The sequence below is a fragment of the Gymnogyps californianus genome, chromosome Z, assembly GCF_018139145.2.
Source record: "Gymnogyps californianus isolate 813 chromosome Z, ASM1813914v2, whole genome shotgun sequence".
NCBI lineage: Eukaryota > Metazoa > Chordata > Aves > Accipitriformes > Cathartidae > Gymnogyps > Gymnogyps californianus.
Genome location: NC_059500.1, coordinates 71,412,699 through 71,432,727, shown reverse-complemented (window position 1 = coordinate 71,432,727; position 20,029 = coordinate 71,412,699). Strand labels below are relative to the sequence as shown.

The following is a 20,029-nucleotide window of genomic DNA, read 5'->3' as shown; positions in this document are numbered from 1 at the left end:
GCCTGGTCCAATATATCCATGTCTTTCTTGCACTGGGGAGTCCCGAACTGGACCCAGCACTCCAGATATGGTCTCACCAGCACCACATCTTCTTAATGTGGTCCAGGATGCTGTTGACCTTCTTTGCTGCAAGGGCACATTGCTGGCTCATGGGCAACTTGTTCTCCTCCAGGGCCTCCAGGCCCTTCTCTGCAAAGCTGCTTTCAAGGCAGTTGGCCCCCAGCTGGTACTGAAGGCATGGGGTTTTCCTCACCAGATGCAGGACTTTGCATTTCCCTTTGCTGAACTTCATGAGATTCCTGTCAGCCCTCTTCTCCAGCCCATCAAGGTCCCTCTGAAGGGCAGCACAACCATCTGGTGTATCAGCCACTCCTTCCAGTTTTGTATTGCCTGCAAAATTGATGAGGGTGCACTCTGTCTCAATCATGCAGGTTGTTAATGAAGATGTTAAACAGTATTGCTCTCAGAATCAGTGTGTGGGCTACACCACTAATCACTGACCGTCAGCTGCACTTCACACTGCTGATCACAACCCCTTGAGCCTGGCAGTTCAGCCAGTTTTCAGTCCACTTCACTGTCCACTTAACTGGTCCGTACTTCATCAGTTTGTCTCTGAGAACGTTAAGGAAGACAGTGTCAAAAGTCAATGTAAACGGCATACGCTGATCTTCTCTCAACCACTGAGCCCACCACCTTATTGTAGAAGGGTGTCAGGTTAGTTGGGCATGATTTCCCCTTCATAAAGCCATGCTGACAACTCCCAGTCGTCTTCTTGTCCTTAATATACTTGGAAATGGTTTCCATGCTTATTTGCTCCATCAGTTCCTAGGGACTGAGGTGAGGCTGACTGGCTTGTACATCCCCAATTCCTCCTTCTTGCTCTCCTTGAAGAGAGGAGTGGCAGTTGCATTCTTGTAGTCCTAGGAATCTCCCCCAGTCACCAGGACCTTTCAAAGATTATTGAGAGTGGCCTAGCAATGACATCGGCCAGGTCCCTCAGCGCAGGTGGGTGTACGCCATCAGGTCCCATGGACCTGTGTATTTCCAGCTTATTTAAATGTTCCTTAAGCTGATCCTCCTCCACCAACGGTAAGTCTTTCTTGCTGTAGACTTTCCTGATAGTCTCAGAGGCTTGGGATACCTCAGTCTTTTGCATGTCTCTTTCCACAGGCCCACATTTTCCCTAGCCTTCCTTTTGCTGTGCAGATACCTGTAGAAGCCCTTCTTGTTGCCCTTCTGACTAGACATAAGACAAGGCCTTTTCCCCATGAGAACCATCAAGCATTGAAACAAATTGCCTGGAGAGGTAGTGTAGTCTCCATCCTTGGAGGTTTTCAAGATCACACTGGGTAAACAACTGAGCAACCTAGTCTGACCTTTTGACTGATGCCACTTTGAGCAGAAGGTTGAACTTGAACAAGGTGACCTCCAGAAGTTGCTTCCAACCTGAATTAATCCATGATCCTATGATTCTAACAATTGTATATAACGTCTGTATTGATTTGTTCAAAGAACAGTAGAGGCATATACTATTATTATTTATCTGTAGTAATAAATATTATATTACTAGAATTGTCAAACTTTATAATGTACCTATTTTAGGCCATTGTCCTGTCAAAAAGGATCCATCTGGGCAAGAATTTAAATCAGATAACAGTCAGGATGGCCTATCCAAGGTTTGTAATCCAATTTTAGCTTCTACTTCATAAAGATGCATTAGTTAAAATGGCTGAATTACTTAAATAGTGACACCCTTTCATCATTCTGAATTAATTTATTGACCTCACTGCAAGCATTTTCTGTATGAAATATGAAAAGAGTTTATTATGAAAATCTTGTTAAACCTCACATTTATGTAAGATATGGTACTTTCTATGCCCTTTCTGAGTTAGCAAAAATGTATTCCTGATCTTACTGCTGCCAAGCAGAGCATTCATCCCATGACAAGGTTTCTTCTCTTTGTGTTCAAAAATACTTTGATACATGTATGATATGTACAATACAAATGATCTCTTTCACTTTATTGCTCACTGGAAAATACTTGGAAAGCTAATATATAAAAGAACCCTTTTAGAACTAATGAAGTTGAATGCTGCTGAAGGAGACCGTCAGTGGATTTATGGTAGTGAAAATCAGAATAAGCTTAGAACCAGGACACTTAATTTTTTTTATTTCTTGGCCTTCATGTCCTTTGTTTCACAACCTTGTTTCTGTCTGGCATTTTCTGGATGTAATGATGGAAATCAGTTGGAGATTTCAATTAAAGTAGGCCTTTTTTACATCAGTTGAAACTATTTCTCCTTAATAGATAACAATAAATATTAAATATAAATAAATAACACAATAAACATTAAATTTAAATAAATAATATATAATATATAAAGTAGAATCATACTCTTTTTAACCGTGAGTGTTGTGAACATTCTGAGCATATTAGTCTTACGCTGCACTCTTCCACAGCTATCTGTACGTGCCCAGCTTGGCGCCGCATCACAGAAATTGTTGAAGAAAGGAAAAAGTATTCCCGATGAATTACTAATTGACATCCTATTGGAAGCCATTAAGTATGAAATCGTATAGCTTTTTTTCCTCAGTTATTTAGAATGTAATTATCCAGCTTTCAGTCCAGATTCAGCTATCTCTCTTTATTAAAGTATTTTTTGAAGACTGGAGTCTTCTACTTGGAAAGTGGAGCTAATCAGTGAAGTTAGTTAATGCTTATGTTATGCTAGCAGTGGAATGCTAGCAGTAGAGTCTAGCTCTAAATTATGCAGACATTATTGTACACTACTGAAAGTAAGTAAAAATATACACATGACTATCACATAGTCATTAAATATAACTAATGTCTCTATTTTGTTTATTAGTTGGAAGCTATTCAACATGTGCTTGTATTTTTTCTTTTAGATTTTGTGAAATGCATAATCCAAGCATTCATACTTTAGCAGTTACGTTACTTATTTTTGTCTACTCTTGTTTGACAGAAAATTGTCTCAACTACCGTGATGTGCAATTACCACTTAAGTTCCCACATGAATGCCATTTAAGTTATATTACTCCCAGTAGTATATTTTCAAGTTACGAAACAGATTTTGCTATTTGTTACTTCAGTGCAAAAGTTAGTAGACAAGATAGTGAAATTACATCTCTGATCATAGTCTGTAGAGAGTGTGTTTTTTAAAACTTTATCAAGACAGCAAAAATTGGGTTTTTTTTGCTTTTTTTCACTTTTAGTTAGGCTTGATGTTATTTTTCTGATTTAAAATCCATTGCTTTACAGTTTGTTTTAATTATGTCTGTCATATTCTGTATTCATCAGGATATTTAATATACTGAATTCAGAATGAAAGACAGCTAGGGCAAGCTCTTCTTGACGTGTTATTATTATGCTATCAGTTCACTGTATAATTCTGGTTTTTCATTTACTTTTAGCCAAACACCACCAGAGAAGGGGTGGATTGTGGATGGGTTTCCAATGACAATTAATCAGGCAAAGCTATTTGAAAAAGCCTATACAGGGATTGATCCAGAAGCAAAAGATGAAAATTCTGGAAAGCTCACACTTGTTACAGATTCCAGAGTCCCTAACAAGCCTCCTGTTACCTCACCTGCATTTGATGTTTCTGTATTATTGGATATTTCAGACACTGGGGTACTGAAACGTGTGGCTAACTTGAAGTGTAAGTTTCCAGCTACTTTTAACAAAGTAAAATGACAAGCAGATTCTAATGTATGGGGAATGTAAAGATTGTTATCATACTGAAATGACTAAATTGTGAGTACTTTGCAACATGATAGCAAGTTGCATATTTTAATTAAAAATACCAAATTATATAATATCTACATTTTCCTCTGATAATTATGAAATTAGAAATTGTTTAGATTTCTTGACAGCTTTCTTCTCCGTTTGTAAGGCTCCTTTTAACTTTAGTGGTCTAAAAGTACATGACTAGGTATAAGTAACACGTTAATCCCAAACATTATTTACCGTATATACATATAGGTTGTACTTATTGGAGCAAAATAGCATTAATGCACAATTTCTCTACATCTCACAGTATCGCTTTCATTAACTGTGCATTATCACCTTGAATGCTTCCAGATTATTTCAAATACTTTCATTTGTTTCAATCAAAGGCAGATCAGAAGTGTGCAAGCGCATGTGTATATGCTTGTTTGTATTTGTACTGAATTCTCACTGGAGCTGAGATAGCACCGTGTCTGGTGTTAGATATCACATAAAACAGCAGCTGGAAAAAACACAAGTTACAACACATGCAGAAATATACCTCATTACAAATGAGTATGTGTAAATAGTATTTTTCTCCAGGAGACACATTTGGAAAGGGATAAAGGAAATGATAAACAAAGGGATGTGCCAACATTCATTCCCTGGGAGTGCCAACATTCATTCCCTATTGATTACTGCCTTTGTCTTATCTTCAGTTAGTCAGTGAACAGTCAGAAATTGTCAATTTTGGCCAACAAAGGCAAAGGCATCAAAGGCTTTTTGAGGGCTGTTTCATTTCCAGACCACACATTTTCAATTGCCCTTACTCACCTTGGTGAAATATAAGTTCTTTTTATGAATATGTCTCATATTGTCCAAATTATAAGGAGATTCCTCTTCATTGTTTTCACTGCAACACTTACATGGCACATGGCTTGAATTAAAGCACCATTTATCTTTAGCTTTTATGTATATGTAGGAGTGAGGATGAGGCAAAATCATTAGGGCTTCTGCTAACAATGCAGTGAAGATAAATGTATAGACACTTGAAATTCTTGTTAATTTAAAGACCTTGTGTTGCCAAAACACTTTGAAAATGTGATAATACATGATATAATCTCAGAAATCCAAACAGTATTTATTTCATAAGATGTAATGTGGTGATAGAAGGAGTCAAAAGAACAATTAAAAAAATGAGAAATCTGTAAAAAATGGCTTATTTCTAATCAATTAAGGAGTTTTTTAAATTCAGAGAAGACTCAAAGGGAGAGAATACCTTGTTTTCCGGTGCAGTGGAATATCTGCCCATTGTTGTGAAAAGGAGTAGTTACTTCAAGGAAGATTCGGATAAGGCTGGGAAAATACCTTCTAACCGTTAGAATAGATAAGCCTGAAATAGTCTGCCCACAGGAATGCTCCCTCTCTACAACGGGAGATTTCTATGACTGCAAAGCATCCATCAGAATATGTTAGTGCTATAACTGGCTATGCATTGAACAGAGGAAGAGGCAAGATACTGTCTTCATGTCCTTTCAAGCTTAATTTTATATTTCTATGATTTTCTCTGACTTTTCCTTTCTTTTAGGAAGTTTGGTACCCAATTTTTAAATGAAGAAATGTAAGATCAAGGAACACTGAAATTTTTCTTTTAATATGTACCTTACTTTGGGTGAATAACTACCTGCATAATTGCCTTTTTCAATATATGCTTATATATGCTGTTTTCCACACAGCAGATAAATCAAAGTCATCTCAAACTGAACAGTACAATCAAAATTCAGATGCTGAAATCCTAGAAGAGAATATTGACTTGGGCAGGGACCAGGTGCTACATAGGTATGTTATATGAGGTACAAAAAAGTTGCTTCAGTCAGATGTTTTGGCATGTAATTAATCTAGTTCTCATATGTGATCCATGATAGTAATGACATGCCTAATATATAAGAATTTACTTAGGAGTTTCTGTAACATGGAACCTAAAGAGTACTTTCATTTTTAGCGCAATATAAAAAATCCTAGAAGATAAGAATTCATGTGTTTTGCTTTTCCAAGGTATTCTTCCAAGGAGAATTTCTTTTTCAGACATATATTGCATGAACCATACGTATACATATACTTATATATATGTATCTGTGCATACATATATCTGAGGAATGTCATGTATCATGTGACTGCCCTTGAGTGAAATGCACTTGATTTGAATTACAGATTTTCTACAATGGTATCTTACACTTTTACATGTCTAAAAAACAATTAGGTTTGTATTTTTTATTGAATCATTAGATGTTTAACTTTACATAAAGAGCAAAATCAAGAACAACAAGTTTTATTTCTAATTATTTTATACTATTAACTATTTCAGACTATTACATTATTGATTATTATTGTTTTAGTTATGATATAAGAAAGTAGGTTTAGCTTGTGACAAGGAAGAGTAAGAAATATGTAAGACTAGTAACAGTAGGATTTTGAAAATTTTCCTGTGTTGAAAATGAAGGGGTTGATGTGGATGGAGTATTACTTTGCAAAAAATACTGCCTGGATTTGTTTTAGTATTAAATTAGATGGTCTGCTTTTTCTTTTGTTTATTAATTTGGGAAAATGTTTTATTTTCCATTAGTTAGATTTTAATTTTATACATTAATATGATTTTTGTAGAATTTCAGGCTTTCTAGACACATGGCCAAAATTAGAGAAATGGTTTTCAGTCCATCAAAATATTCTAGTGAAAGTCAATGCAGAGACAGAAGAAAGTCTCATGTGCGAAACAGTGAAGGAAATTATAATGGAAGAAATTGCCAAAAACCAGAATAGAAGTAAGTTTTCCTGTTCTTAGTTTTTACAATTCAGTAAGAAAAGACTTTGTTCTTTATAATTAACACTAATAATTAATATATAAAACTATATGGAAACATACATTTTCACTAGCCCTGCAAGACTTTGGGGATGTGAAGTTAGTGGTAACTGCACCAGAATTCTGAACACTTCTGTTGTGTTTTTACCTTTTCAGAGGATATGGACCAATTTCACATAATTGTAAAGATCATTTGAGAAGAAGTTTTAAAATATTTAAAAGAAAGTGTCAATTGGATTTATTTAAATTCCATGAAATAAAGGATTACTAAATTTAGTCCTTTCTTCCTGGTTTAAATATTACAGCTAACATCTTCACCATATGGGATAGCATAGTGGTACAAGAAAGACTAACTTGCCATTATCAACATATATTCATTTATCAACAGCAGCTTAAAAACATGGATAACTGGAGTGTTTTTGACATGTGTTTTGGTGCATCTTTATCCCATTTTTCCTCTTAATCACCCAAAAGGAAAGAATCATTTAAAAATAAAAAAGGAAAAAAGGTGAAGTATCCAGGGGAAAAGATGCATCAAGTAAACCGGGATTAGTAGACTTCTGAATAACCAGTTTTTTTCTTCATAATTATTACAAGAAAGTTTTGCTGCATCTTCTACCACCAAAAAAAAAAAAAAAATTATAAAATATTTATTAGCTTGAAAAGTGTTCTTAACAGTAAATGTTTAGACCACTACTCCTGCACAAAGTTTCCAGTTCATGAAAAATTCTTGGAAATATCACACCTGACAGAAAACTGGATGGAGGGTTTTCAAAGAACTACCTGGTTGGAATTGGTTTTTTTATGTGCTTGATATAATTCATAGCCCTGCTGGAGTCAATGGCGAAATTCCTGTTGATGCAAATGGAGTTGAGATTTTCTGGTTAGAATACTGCTATCTTGTGGAAGTACTGTAAGGACTATTTACTGCCTATGGAGGAATAATCCCTGTGGTCAGTTAATCATGTCTAATTTCATATTTATGTTGATAGAGTCCAAGCTGTCCTTCACTATTAAGTTTATATAAGCAGAACAGAGGTATGAGAACGTATATTAATTAGTCAGACATCAGTAGCATTCTGAGAGTGACATGGTAAACCTAAATCCAGAGACTGGTTCTCAAAATATTTAGCAGAAGCTGAAGTAGTTGGAATATTTTATGTGGCCAACAGTTTTGTTCTTTTTATAAACTTAAATAAGGAGAATGATAGCAGTTTTTCCATTGAAGCACCCCGCAAGACAGTGTTTTTCAGAGGCAGATGTGTCACACTTAAAGTAAAATAAAACACATCTATTCTTTAAATGTTAAGCTTCTTTCAAACAGAAAGATAAGACTGTTACAGCAGCGGTTTAATGCAAGCCTATTTATTTTCTTTGAATATTTTCAAATCCACAGCAAAACTGGCCAGAGTTCATGCACATGATTCTGAGCAGTTAATTAATGTTAACTTAAAAATCTAGTTGTTGTAGGATCCTTCTATGGTCACTGAGAAGATGCTGATATCTTTCCAGAGGTCAGTTCAGATCCTAGGGTTGAATCATGCTCTGAAGCTGCTAACTATATTCAGTATTATTTTGCTATACTATAGGTTAGCAGGGTTAGTTTTTCACTTGTTTCTTTCTCTACCACATGTTCTTTTCTGTCTCTTTCTTTTTTCCCATCCATCATCTTTCATACTTGTCAGCTTCTCCTCAGAGTAAGGTGTATTTTCCATATTAGGCCAGATTTAGCTCAATTTATCTGTTTGTTTAGTCTTCAATGTTTGTTTTTCTTGATTCACTCTTTCCCGAGTCTAGCATGGAAGCTCTAAGTGTTTGCAACTGTTCTTTAATTAAGCAGGGAGTCCTTGAAATCATGATAGTTATAATGAATCTCAGAATTGTATCAACACTACTGGCCTTGGTTTACCTGGTAAAGAATCTTTTTCGTATGCATACATACTAATTCATTATCTTCCTGTTTTTCTCACAGTGATGGTTTTAGAAGAGTATCAGTCCTGCAAAATATAAGCTTAACTGGAAAGTGATTTTATAACTATGGCATCACTGATTTGATTAGTATATTTGTTTGAGGAACATCACCTAAGTAATGAAATATTGAATCTAATCTGTTATTTTGAACTTGTCAGAGTAGCCTAGATGTCTAATTCTGTTTATTGATACTTAAAATACATTTGAAGTTACTAGTTGTACGTTCATATACAAGGGTCTGCTCAAGAAATATCACCAGGAAAAAAACTTTTACCAGTTACACGTCAAGATCTGCTTCCTACTATTCCTGTGGCACAACCACCAATTGAACCAGGATCAGAAGAGTGGATTTATGTAGATGAACCACTTCCCAAGGTACATTCATTCATGATTAAAAGTCTTAGATATCAAAGTATATATTTTTCTCAGTATTTTATGCAAATTCTACCTAAACCTTTTGTCTCATTACACATTGTTTTCTTCAATATTTTTCAATGAAAGATACACTAGTACTCTATTACAAATATCTAAAAATGCAAATAACAGTTGCTACTAAAATATATAAAATAAGGAAACACACTTGAAAATTTTGATCATTGTTTTTTTCTAAATTCTTCACAATGATGATGAAGAATAGCACATGGATGCCAAAATAATAATACTTTTTAATATTATTAAATACTAGCATAGACTTACTAGGTCAATTTCCTGTCTCTGACAAGGGCCAGTTGTGGATCTCGTAGAAAGAATGTAGGAATGGGGAGAGTGTGCACTGATCTTTCTCCTAGGATACTTTTTTCTAAGATGTTTTCCCCGAGGACATCTTCCTAGTTTCCAATGATCTGAAATTTAGGGATTTCCTGAGATGACTTTATATCTGCATCTTTGTGTTTAGTAGCTCTCAATAGACTTTTCTTCCGTGATTATGTCTAGTTGCTTTTTTTGAAGCAATTTACTTTTTGTTCTCCATGATATAGCCTGTATAATTATGCTTATTCTGAAAAAATATTTCTGTTTCTTTGCTTTAAACCTGTTGTTTGCTTGGGTCATTTGATGACCTTAGTTCTTGTATTGTGAGATACAATGAATAATAATTCTATAACCACCCTCTGAAGGTTTTTAAGATGTGACAGGCATCTAGTACATCTTCATTTTGCTCAATGTTGCTTTGCGTCTCCAATCCAGTCATAATCTCTTTAACTCTCCTCATGTGGAGCAGTTCATATGTTCAGTCGTGATTCTTGCCCTTCTGTCTGTCTGTTCTAGTTCTACTGTAAATTTTTTGAGATGGGGAGCTGGGACTGCATGCAGTATTTGAGATGTAGATTTGAAGGGTGTATTTTGTATTTTGTTCTGTAATTCCTTTCCTAATATTTACCAGTTTTGCCTTCATGACTGCAATTAACTTGCATATGCTGGGTTTCCTCTGGCCATGGGCTTTATTTTGCATTTCATGACAGTCAGTCAGTCAAATGTCACTTTTGCAACACTAGACAGTCAGCTTAGATTTTTACCAGCTTGAACAGTTGTGTACCACCAAATTTCGATACTTAAGTACTCACTTAGTATCTTCACTTTGTTTATGAGTATATCCAAAACCACAGATACTGGAGTATTCTGCTGGAATTTCCCCTGCATTTTGAGTACTGCCACTTTTTTCCAAAGAAATGCACAGGATAAACTATATGTTGGTACAGTGTCTATAATCACTTGTAAATAGTTGTAAATCAAAAGAAATACGTAGTGAAAAAAAATCAGTAATATGATTTCATGAAATAATCTTTCTTAGATTTGCTAATGCTGCAGCTAAATGGTTTACCAAGAAGTATATCAATTAATTTTGATGTTTTTAAAAAATTCACAGGAGATACCTGGTTTTTTAGTACCTTACTGGGAAATGGTAGAAAACACATATATGAATACCATCAAAACTATACTTAGATGTCTAAGGGATGAACAGCATTCTGTGATTTATTACTTAGCAGACATTAGGTGAGTAGAAATAGTAGCTTATTACATTAATATTAGTCTTTTGTATTTTTTGTGTGGCATTCTATATGTCTTTTTACACCAGAGTTATTTGTACTGTAATTTACAGAAAAAAATTCCAAGATTATTTGAAGCATCCAGATCTTAAGCAGGAGTTTGTATCTCAGTGGCAATCAGATTTTAATTCAATTGCTGATGACCTGCGAGAAGATGAGGAAACAAAAGCAGAACTACACCAAAGAGTTACTGTAAGTAAATGGTGAAAGTTATACCCTAAAGTATTATTTCATTGTATGCAAGCTCAATGTTACATGAATGATGTTATTATTTACATTTTTTTCCTTTTTACCACTCCTCTTAAACTATTTCACTTCCTCTTGCACATAAAGTGTTCTTCACAATTATTTCTCTGGTTTTTGTCCATATGTTTTTTATGTCTTATTTCTTTTTTTAGGTTATACTGTGGTATTCTGGCACATTGTAAAAAATATTTCTCTGCTTTCTTTTTCTTTACATTTTATTGTTTTCAGAGATTTTACTCACAAGTTTGGACATTTCTATCACATTCTAACAAATCTTGGCAGTCATTTAGTTTTTCCATAAATGATATACAGTAGTATATGTTTTCTAAAACTGATTCATACAAAGTACAGAGAATTTCTTTGAAATGTTTTGACTCAGGTAGATCTTTGCTACATCATACATGTCCTGAGAGTTCTTCTTCACAAAAATCCTTAAGTGTAAAGGTCCTAACAAGTTCAGAGCCAGATTTAACATAGGCATGAAGTAGAGCTATCTTTGAATTTATCAGATTCCCATTTCAGAACAGATATGATTTTTAGTTGAAATCATATCAGGAAATGCTCCCAGAAAAGAGGAAAAAAATGCTGGCAACATTTTTAGTTGAAGGGCACATTGGTGGAATCATGGATGAATTCACTGAGACGGAAAAAGCATTGGACCTCCTTTTCTATAGCATTATTTCAATAGAATGAAGTAGAAGACTTAAAAATCATCATCCATATTCCTAATTTCTACTAAATGGAAATATAAAAAGACTGGAATCCCTCTGTCCTATATTTTAAAAAGCTAAAATTTAAAATATTTGCCCTTTCACTCGTAACAGAAATCCATGTTTGACGTTGTCCATTTAAATTAGGTTAAAAGGAGGTGGTAGTCCCATGTGATGCAGTGAGACTCAGACACTGTGATAAGGTTAAGCACAGTAAGTAAGGCAGTTTGGAGTAAATATGTGATTTCCAGAATTTCTGTTTCTGAATGACCCATTCTAGTCCTTGTGGATCCCAAACCTGTGGGTGAATGTGAAGATGATGCTTCCTCTACGCTTTTAAGCCCTGCCCATTGTACCTCCCTGAACATGAGAATTCTGTCATCCATCCTTCCTTGATGCTAGAAAAGGAGAGAGAGGAAATGAAAAGAGTGATAATCTGAGGAATGTTTTTCCTCAAACATTTTCAGCTTTCCCAGACTGCTCAACTCTGTCATCTCAGCTGGACTCTTTCTGAAACACTATCCACACTGGAAACTGCCAGCTGTGAAACTTGAAAAACAAATTTCCCTGATATCAACTGGAAAATGTAAAAATCCACCCCATTTTGTGATGTGTGAAAAATTCCTCAAAGGCCTAAAGCCCAAAGGGCAGCCAAGCCTTTGGGATCCTAAAGATCCAAACTCAGAATCACTGTGGATAAAATGCACTTCAGCAGCCCATCTCTGTTACACTGTCTTTGAGCAATTTCTCCAGCTTCCCTCTCACTCCATTGCTATCATCAAAGATGGTCAGTCACTTGGTCCCACTACTTCTCTTGTTCCAGATACGAGAGGACTTAGCACATGCATCCATTTTTTCTTTTTTTCACCCCCCTGAGTGTAAGGAAAGAAGGAGAGAGAAACTGCTTCACTTTGAAAAGAGGAAGAGTGGTGGGAGAGAAAAAGAAGAGACACATAAAACATGCTTTTAGCTTCTCCCAGAGGAAGATACCTCACTGTCTCCCTCTCCAGTTATCTCCACTGCTTAGAGTAAATCAAAACTGTAACTTGAATAACATAGGGACAAAGAAGAAATCCTCCTCCTTACGTGTCTCGGGAAGGTACTGGAAAGAGCTGTACATCAGTTTGTACAAAACATACGAAACACTGCTTTGTTTGTATAGTATTGGGTTTATGTGGCAAGGTTTTGGTAGCAGAGGGTCTGCAGAGTTGGCTTCTGTGAGAAGACCTCAGGGGCTGCCCCCATGTTGAACGTAGCCACTGTTAGCCGGGTCCAAGACAGACCTGCTGCTGGCCAAAGCTGAGCCAATCGGCGATGGTGGTGGTGCCTCTGTGACAGCATATTTAAGCAAGGGTAAAAAACGCTGCGTGGCAGCTGTGAGAGGAGAGTGAGAAAACGTGAAGCAACTCTGCAGTCACCAGGGTCAGTGAAGAAGGAGGAGGAGGAGGTGCTCCAGGCACCAGAGCAGAGATTCCCCTGCAGCCTGTGGAGAAGACCATGGTGATGCAGGTTGTTCCACTGCAGCCCATGGAGCACCACAGTGAAGCAGATATTCACCCTGCAGCCTGTGGAGGACCCCATGCTGGAGCAGGTGGATGTGCCCTGAAGGGAGCGGCAGCCTGTGGAGAGCCTACACCAGAGCAGGCTCCTGGCAGGAACTGCAGCCTGTAGAGAGGAGCCCATGCAGGAGCAGGTGTTCTGGCAGGACCTGTGGCCCATGGGGCACCCACACTGGAGAAGTATGATCCTGAGGACTGCACACATAGAAAGGACCCATGCTGGAGCAGTTCTTGAAGAACTGCAGCCATGGGAAGGACCCACATTGGAGAAGTTCATGAAGAACTGTATCCCATGAGAGGGACCCCACTCTGGAGCCGGGGAAGAGCATGATGAGGAAGGAGCGGCAGAGATAATGCATGATGAACTCACCGCAAGCCCCCATTCCCCATCTTCCCTGCGCCACTTGAGGGGCAGGAGATAGAAGAGTCAGGAGTGAATTTCAGCCTGGGAAGAAGAAGGGGTGAGGGAAAGGTGTTTTTAGTTTTGTTCTATTTCTCGCTACTCTGCTCTGTTATTAATTGGCAATAAATTAAATTAATTTCCCCAAGTCGAGTCTGTTTTGCACATGACGGTAATGGGTGAGTGATCTCCCCATCATTATCTTGACCCACAAACTCTTCCATCATATTTTCTCTCCCTGTCCTGTGAGGAGGGGGAGTGATAGAGCAGCTTGGTGGACACCTGGCAGCCACAAGGTCAACACACCACTGCAAAACAGATAAGTCGTATGCTTATATCTTTTTTATTCAGTAGCATATCCTTACGTGTATATCCTACAATGTGGACAACCATGAATATCTGATAGCCTTCACCTTGGCTACCTTCTATCTATGCCATCACTGATGTGTTAGGTAGCCCAAGGACTACTCATTTGTCAGCTTCTGTGTGGCTTTTTTCCAACAGAGGACAACTGCATTTGTCTGAAGTCTTTGGACGGGGGGAAAGAAACAGGATCTGACATATTAGGCTGAGACCAAGACCTAGTGAATATGGAATCACTTATCCCCTGAAGCCTAAGCTCCTCTTTGCGGGGCTAGTAGTTCAGAACACCTTTTCTCTTTATCCTGAAACAGGTCAGGTGGGGTAGTACTGCTCCAAGCCTGAGAGACAGCTCCTCTTAGCCTACCTTAGCACTGCATTTAACAGCACTCTTCTCTTCCTGTCACCTCTTATTACATAGAGGTCTGTCACGCTATTTCCGTGCAGAGATGGCAATGGGGAACAGAGGGTTTGCATGCCTGTTGTGTGCTTAGTAGGTCTTCAGTGCTGTCAGTGAGTCACATAGTGCTGCTATTAGATATAGTCACTAGTTGAAGAGCCCTTAGTTATAAAGAATGTTGAAGAAAAATGGCATGGAGCTATCCAAATTGGAAGAATACTTGAACTCTGACATAATTTTCTCAGAATTTTTCATATTGCACATCCCTTTAGGGTATTCTTCTTATAAGTGTATTAGCAAACTTCCCCAAGTGGGAAGTTGTTGGTGCAGTTGGGAGCTTAGCTATTCATATTCTCATGTCTTTGTCTAGTTTAGATAGGTCTTCTCTGCCTGAGTAAAGCAAGGCAGCCTACACATTCATCTCATACCTTTGTATTCTTCTCTGTGGTACATTTGTAAAGCTACTTTCTGTCAGCTCTCTGTAAGCATATGACTTGTTGACCAGGCTTTGACATTTATAACAATAAAGAAAAGGCCCCAAATGCGAAGATGCCCTATGCACAAGCAATAAATAAATAAATAAATAAATAAATAAACGGTGTTTAAGTTTTCTTTCATAGTTATTTCTCATATTTGATTTTATGTTTTAGGACCTAAGAGATCTTCTCTGGGATATCTGTGATAACAGAAGGGAAGAAGCAGAGCAGGAACGTACTGATGTCATGAATGATGGCTGGTTACCTGATCTTAAGGGGATTGCAATGAACCATTTCTTTTCACTTATGCAGGTATGGATCCACTACAGAGTCTGCAATGGAAGGGGACAATGAATTAGATTTGGAGGACAGTAAGCCTCAGAGGAATTTCATGTGGTTGGCTCCAAATAAGTGAGGGATTGAGAATTAGATAAGCAAATGTTTATACCTCTTCTGAATTTATCTAGAAAGTTAAGAGACAAAAAGTAGATGACATTCCATACATTTAACTGTTTGGCAGGCAGAAAAGGTGAAGAAAAATACCATTGTTATTGTCCAACCCCCCAAACTTTCAATCTGTAGTGTATAGTGCTACTTTTTGCAATTTTATCAGTCCAGTGAATCATCTGAGTTTTGTAACAGAAATGTTAGTGCCATTTATCCTTCTGTGATCATATTGACATCTGCTCTTAATTTACATATTACATAATTCGCTGCTGTTGTAGACCAACTTGCTGTTAAGGTTGTCCTGTATTTCCCATATCACAAAATTAGTTCAGTTGAACTTCACCGATGTGGCTTGAAATTTTACTTACAGACTAAAAAAAAAATTCCAAGGAATGTTTTTGAGAATGTGATGTCATTTGTTGCTCTTGACAAAATCTGTTCAAATATGACCCAGCTTTCACACATCTAAGTTTAAAGTTTTCAAGAGACCATCTTCAATTAGTTGGCTTTCCCCTCCCCCACATTAAGCCTTTCCTCTCATTCAGTTTGATCATTAATTACTTCAGTTCCTGAAGTAAAGTAAGATTTTCCTGTGAGTGCTGTTCTAAGTGCATAAATTTGGTTTAGGGCTGGACTGGACTGGAATAGACTAGACTAGACCAGACTAGACAGGCTTTTCTGTAAACTGAGTGACCATTCTGTGAAAGTTTTGGCAACTTTAAAGAAGACAATGAAAACAGTGCTTTAAACATGTGCGTTGGTATGCTAATTTGTCTGAAAAATCAGGCCTAAGCAGCTTAGGGTGGGCTTCCTGCCCTTTAATTCTCTGTTATTTTTATATGTTTGATAAACAAGGGAACTACTCTCTTATTTCATGTAAGTGTTGTGGTAATTTCAGTAAAGTTCGGGAAGTAGTCAGTTGCTATTGTAAGGAAATTATTAACTCTGTTTTCAAAGAGTATAAATAATGCCCTAAATAAAGACTTAAGGCCACCCACTAAAGAGAGAGGTTGAAATATCAAATGCTGACTAACTGAACCACATTAATCCTGTAATTAGGATATTTATAAGACTGAGTATTTAAGAAACGTATCTTGAATTATATGCATAAGGGAGCCAAATTAAAGTGATATTGCTGAGCTTAAATCTTTTATTTTTCTCCTTTTATATTCACGTATAACTTTGCAATCCTAATTCTCTCCTAGCAGAATTTCATGGACATGTATGACGCAGTCCAGAGGAGATTCATTATGAATCTAATTTGATCTGTCTTGTGTGGATATGCAGAATAGCCATTTAAACTTACAAATACATGTATTAACCATATATAAGCTTTTATTTTCCTAAAGCAAAATGTAAAGGAAACCGTATTTACTTTCTTTACTTAGTATATACTCCCCAAAATAAATGAATTATTAATGCTAAAACTACAGAACTAAAAATGTAATAACTATATCTTTATGTTATGGCTTTGTTTGAGAAGCAGCCAAAAATAGGCTGCTTTGGTCTTGAGCTCTCCATCTGTGGAGTTCTCTGTGGGAAGTTACATATATTCCCCAGGTGGCTCTGTTACTGTATAAAGACATAGATTTGTATAAATGCCGTTTATCAGATTTCTTTCCACCTTTCTGTGTACACACTGTTATACTAGAAGATATTTTCTCCTTAACTTATGGAAGTGCTGGTTTATACCACAAAGGTTTTATCCTTCCTTTTGTGAATGTGGTTTTGTGCATTTTCCCATGAATATTTAGTACTGTTTTGTCAGTTAGAAACTTACACCATACTGTATCAATAAATCAAAACATGACAGGTGTTAAATGTTTTTTGAATCTTACTTGATTTCTTCCAAGATGATTCACACAAAAAGATCTTCAAGACACTTAGATGTGTAAAGTCTGTTGATTTCTTTGGTCCAGAAAAACTCCTTTTAAAATTTTCTCCATCACTTAACCCTTTTTATTTTATGCTACTAAGAATTTTATTTCTTTTGAACAAAAAGATCCCTATAATTTGTTGGTACTAGTATACTTGCTACTATAGAAATATATTGTAATTAAATTTAATGCGTCAGACATCATTTATTGTAAATAATTTTTCCTATTCTAATAACTAAGATTTTTATTAATGCTTGGAAATACCAGTTTGAAGACATTATAGATGCAAGTAGAAGTATGCATTGAATACACTATAAATTTTCAAAGAAATATGGTTTTGTTTGTTGCTCTCCCTCAAACTCTTAGGATTTAGAATTGCTTCTGCTATCATGTATTTAAAAATGTAACAGAAATTTTTTCTGTCCTGTTTTGAATTGCAATCTTTCTGTCCTTTCTTCTTGAGGTTGAAGTGGATCGTTTCCAAGATACAAAGAGACTTCTTCATGACTATTATAGGGCAATGGAAGGAAAAATCCCAACAGATGATGGTCAAGATTTTATTAGAATCCCTTTGTTAGATATTATTGATGTAGAGCAGAAAGAAGATCAAAACAAATCAAGAAGGTAGAAATACATTATTAAATTATACAATATCAACAAATACAATGCACTGATAGTTTTGTGGGTGTATGTGGAAATATATGTGTGTATATTTCAAAGGATGGGGAAATAAAAATTTTTAACCAGGGATTATAGTCAAGTGATGAATCTTGAATCATCTTATAGGTTTAATTTATCCCTGATTTTTTACTGTTTTACCTATATAATTTTCACTAATGCATCTCTGAATTATAAAACATTTTAAAAGCTGCCTTAGAAAGAAATCTGCTATAGAAATGTTTCCTACTTCCCTCTGTGTTGCTGACAGTTTCCAGCACAATCCTCACATAACTAAGTCAAATATTATTAGGGAACATTAACAGGTTTAAATTTTGCACCAGCAAAAATAATTAAATGGGTTGTGTAATGACAAATATAAATCAAAGCAGCCTACAAAGATGCACAGAACAGAATGCCATATTAAAAGGTAAGGGATACCATCAAATAATTTCACAATATCAAAAATGCAGTCAATAATGAGACTTGCTTTTTTAAAATACTTACAGTTCATTTAGAAACTGTCTGAATAATGAGGCTGTGCTTCTAGCCCATGTGGAATATATCAGCAGATCACGCAGACATTTGATGTAGTTTTATCGATCTATTATTATTATTCCTTAGCTTCTGTAGTTAAACTAGACAGTTTTCTTGTCATCCACACATTCCACCAGTTTTGGTCATAAGGGAAGTTCATCCCTTTTCTGTTGCTGTGGCAAATTTTGAAAATAGCATTCTCATTCTCTCAACATTTTCTCCAATGTAGTTATAAGTTAACACTTTTTATAAAAGGGGGTGTGAATTATGCCTTATATTTTATTTTTAAGGATTCCTCTAGTTTCTTGGAAACCGCCTTCACCAGAAATAAATATTACCAAGTCAAAAAGCAAGGCAATTCTACAGAAGAGTGCTAAGGATGAGAATTCTGAAAATGGAGTGGCCACTTCTGGGAAAGATGAAAATCTTATTACTGATACATGGCAAACAGCAGTAACAGCAGTATCAAATATGGTAAGGAATGTTTTATTTACCTAAACATTTCTGGATCGGATGGTCAAAGCCTCCCATTCAGTAGGCAGCCTAAACACACAGCCTTCGCACTGTGTATCTCAATTTCATGCCTCTTGCTCCACCACTGGTATTTCCATTGAATATTTTGTGTTTCTGTGAGGAAAATGTTGGAATCTGTGTATTATCAGCACCTCTGTATTTATAACTGACCCTTTCATTCCATTACTGAGAGAAATACTTTGAACATTGACTGTATATATCTACTTATTCCACTATAAACTCTCCCCTTATCCCTCAATAGAAGCGTAAGAAGAGGGACAAGTTTTATCCTGTGATGCAATGGTTGCTCAAACCTTTCACAACTTCAGAAGCTATGATTACATTCCTTTTTATGTATAGCTAAAAGTAAATTAGGTGGGCTTTTCAAATTTCTAGGTTTCTAGGTTTGCTTTTTCTTTTCTCTTTGATCATTTTAAAATAAGTGAATTTCTGCACCCTTACAGTGTAACTGTAGTCTTTCTTTGCATAGTGTTGATTCTTACATTTCTCACTTTTTCCTAGAGTACAGGTAATGGGTTACAAGAATTAAAACCACTGTCTCTCTGTCTTGCATTTTTGCTGTAGAATTTTATTTTTGATAAGTAATCAAAATGTAATCAATTTAATTAGTTAAAATATCTCCTTTGTTTTATTTATGTGTGTATGTCTCAGCAAGTACTTTCGGCACGTATAGGCTATTTAAAACTGTAGTTGCACAGTGTTGATACTATGTACTTTACTATGTGTGACTATGGTGTCAAGGTAACAGCTGAAATACAGTCTAGACAAATGGAGGAAGAAAAAGAATGTCAGCAGCTAGAACTGAAAGAAGATCTGAAATCGTCACAGACACTGTCAAGCAAAGCTACTGGGAAAGATGCCAAAGATGCCAAAAAGCTTTCTGCCAAATCAGCTACTAAAAAGAAAGGTATTTGAAATGCAGACTGTTTTAGCAGTGCTTGAAATTACTGAAATGTAAATATGTCAGTAATACAGAAAAGAGTAAGCCAAGACATTTAATTTGGATTTAATTTCTCTTTTGAAATGTCAAATGTGACATATCAGTGTAAAAAGCTGCTAGTGATAAAGGATTGCAGAGGCTTTTGAATGGCAATTGCATTTATTTAATCATATGTGTTGCCATTATTATTATGTAGGAATAACTATTCTCAATAAAAGCTACAAAGTAAATATTAATTTTTCTCCATGGGCTGTTTTGGAATTGAATAGTTAGAACTAGTTTATCA

The 20,029-nt window shown here is 36.0% G+C and overlaps 1 protein-coding gene across 1 annotated transcript in view; it reads left to right on the top strand.

The window, feature by feature from the left end:
* The window catches only part of SPEF2 (sperm flagellar 2), a 67,667-nt gene that overhangs the window by 29,997 nt on the left and 17,641 nt on the right, over positions 1 to 20,029 (top strand). Inside the window, 12 exon segments of the mRNA XM_050913389.1 lie at positions 1,603 to 1,676; positions 2,461 to 2,564; positions 3,433 to 3,680; positions 5,464 to 5,566; positions 6,389 to 6,546; positions 8,791 to 8,930; positions 10,420 to 10,547; positions 10,654 to 10,792; positions 14,926 to 15,063; positions 17,539 to 17,699; positions 18,560 to 18,743; positions 19,545 to 19,710. Of these exon segments, the coding sequence (XP_050769346.1) occupies positions 1,603 to 1,676; positions 2,461 to 2,564; positions 3,433 to 3,680; positions 5,464 to 5,566; positions 6,389 to 6,546; positions 8,791 to 8,930; positions 10,420 to 10,547; positions 10,654 to 10,792; positions 14,926 to 15,063; positions 17,539 to 17,699; positions 18,560 to 18,743; positions 19,545 to 19,710 (1,743 nt within the window).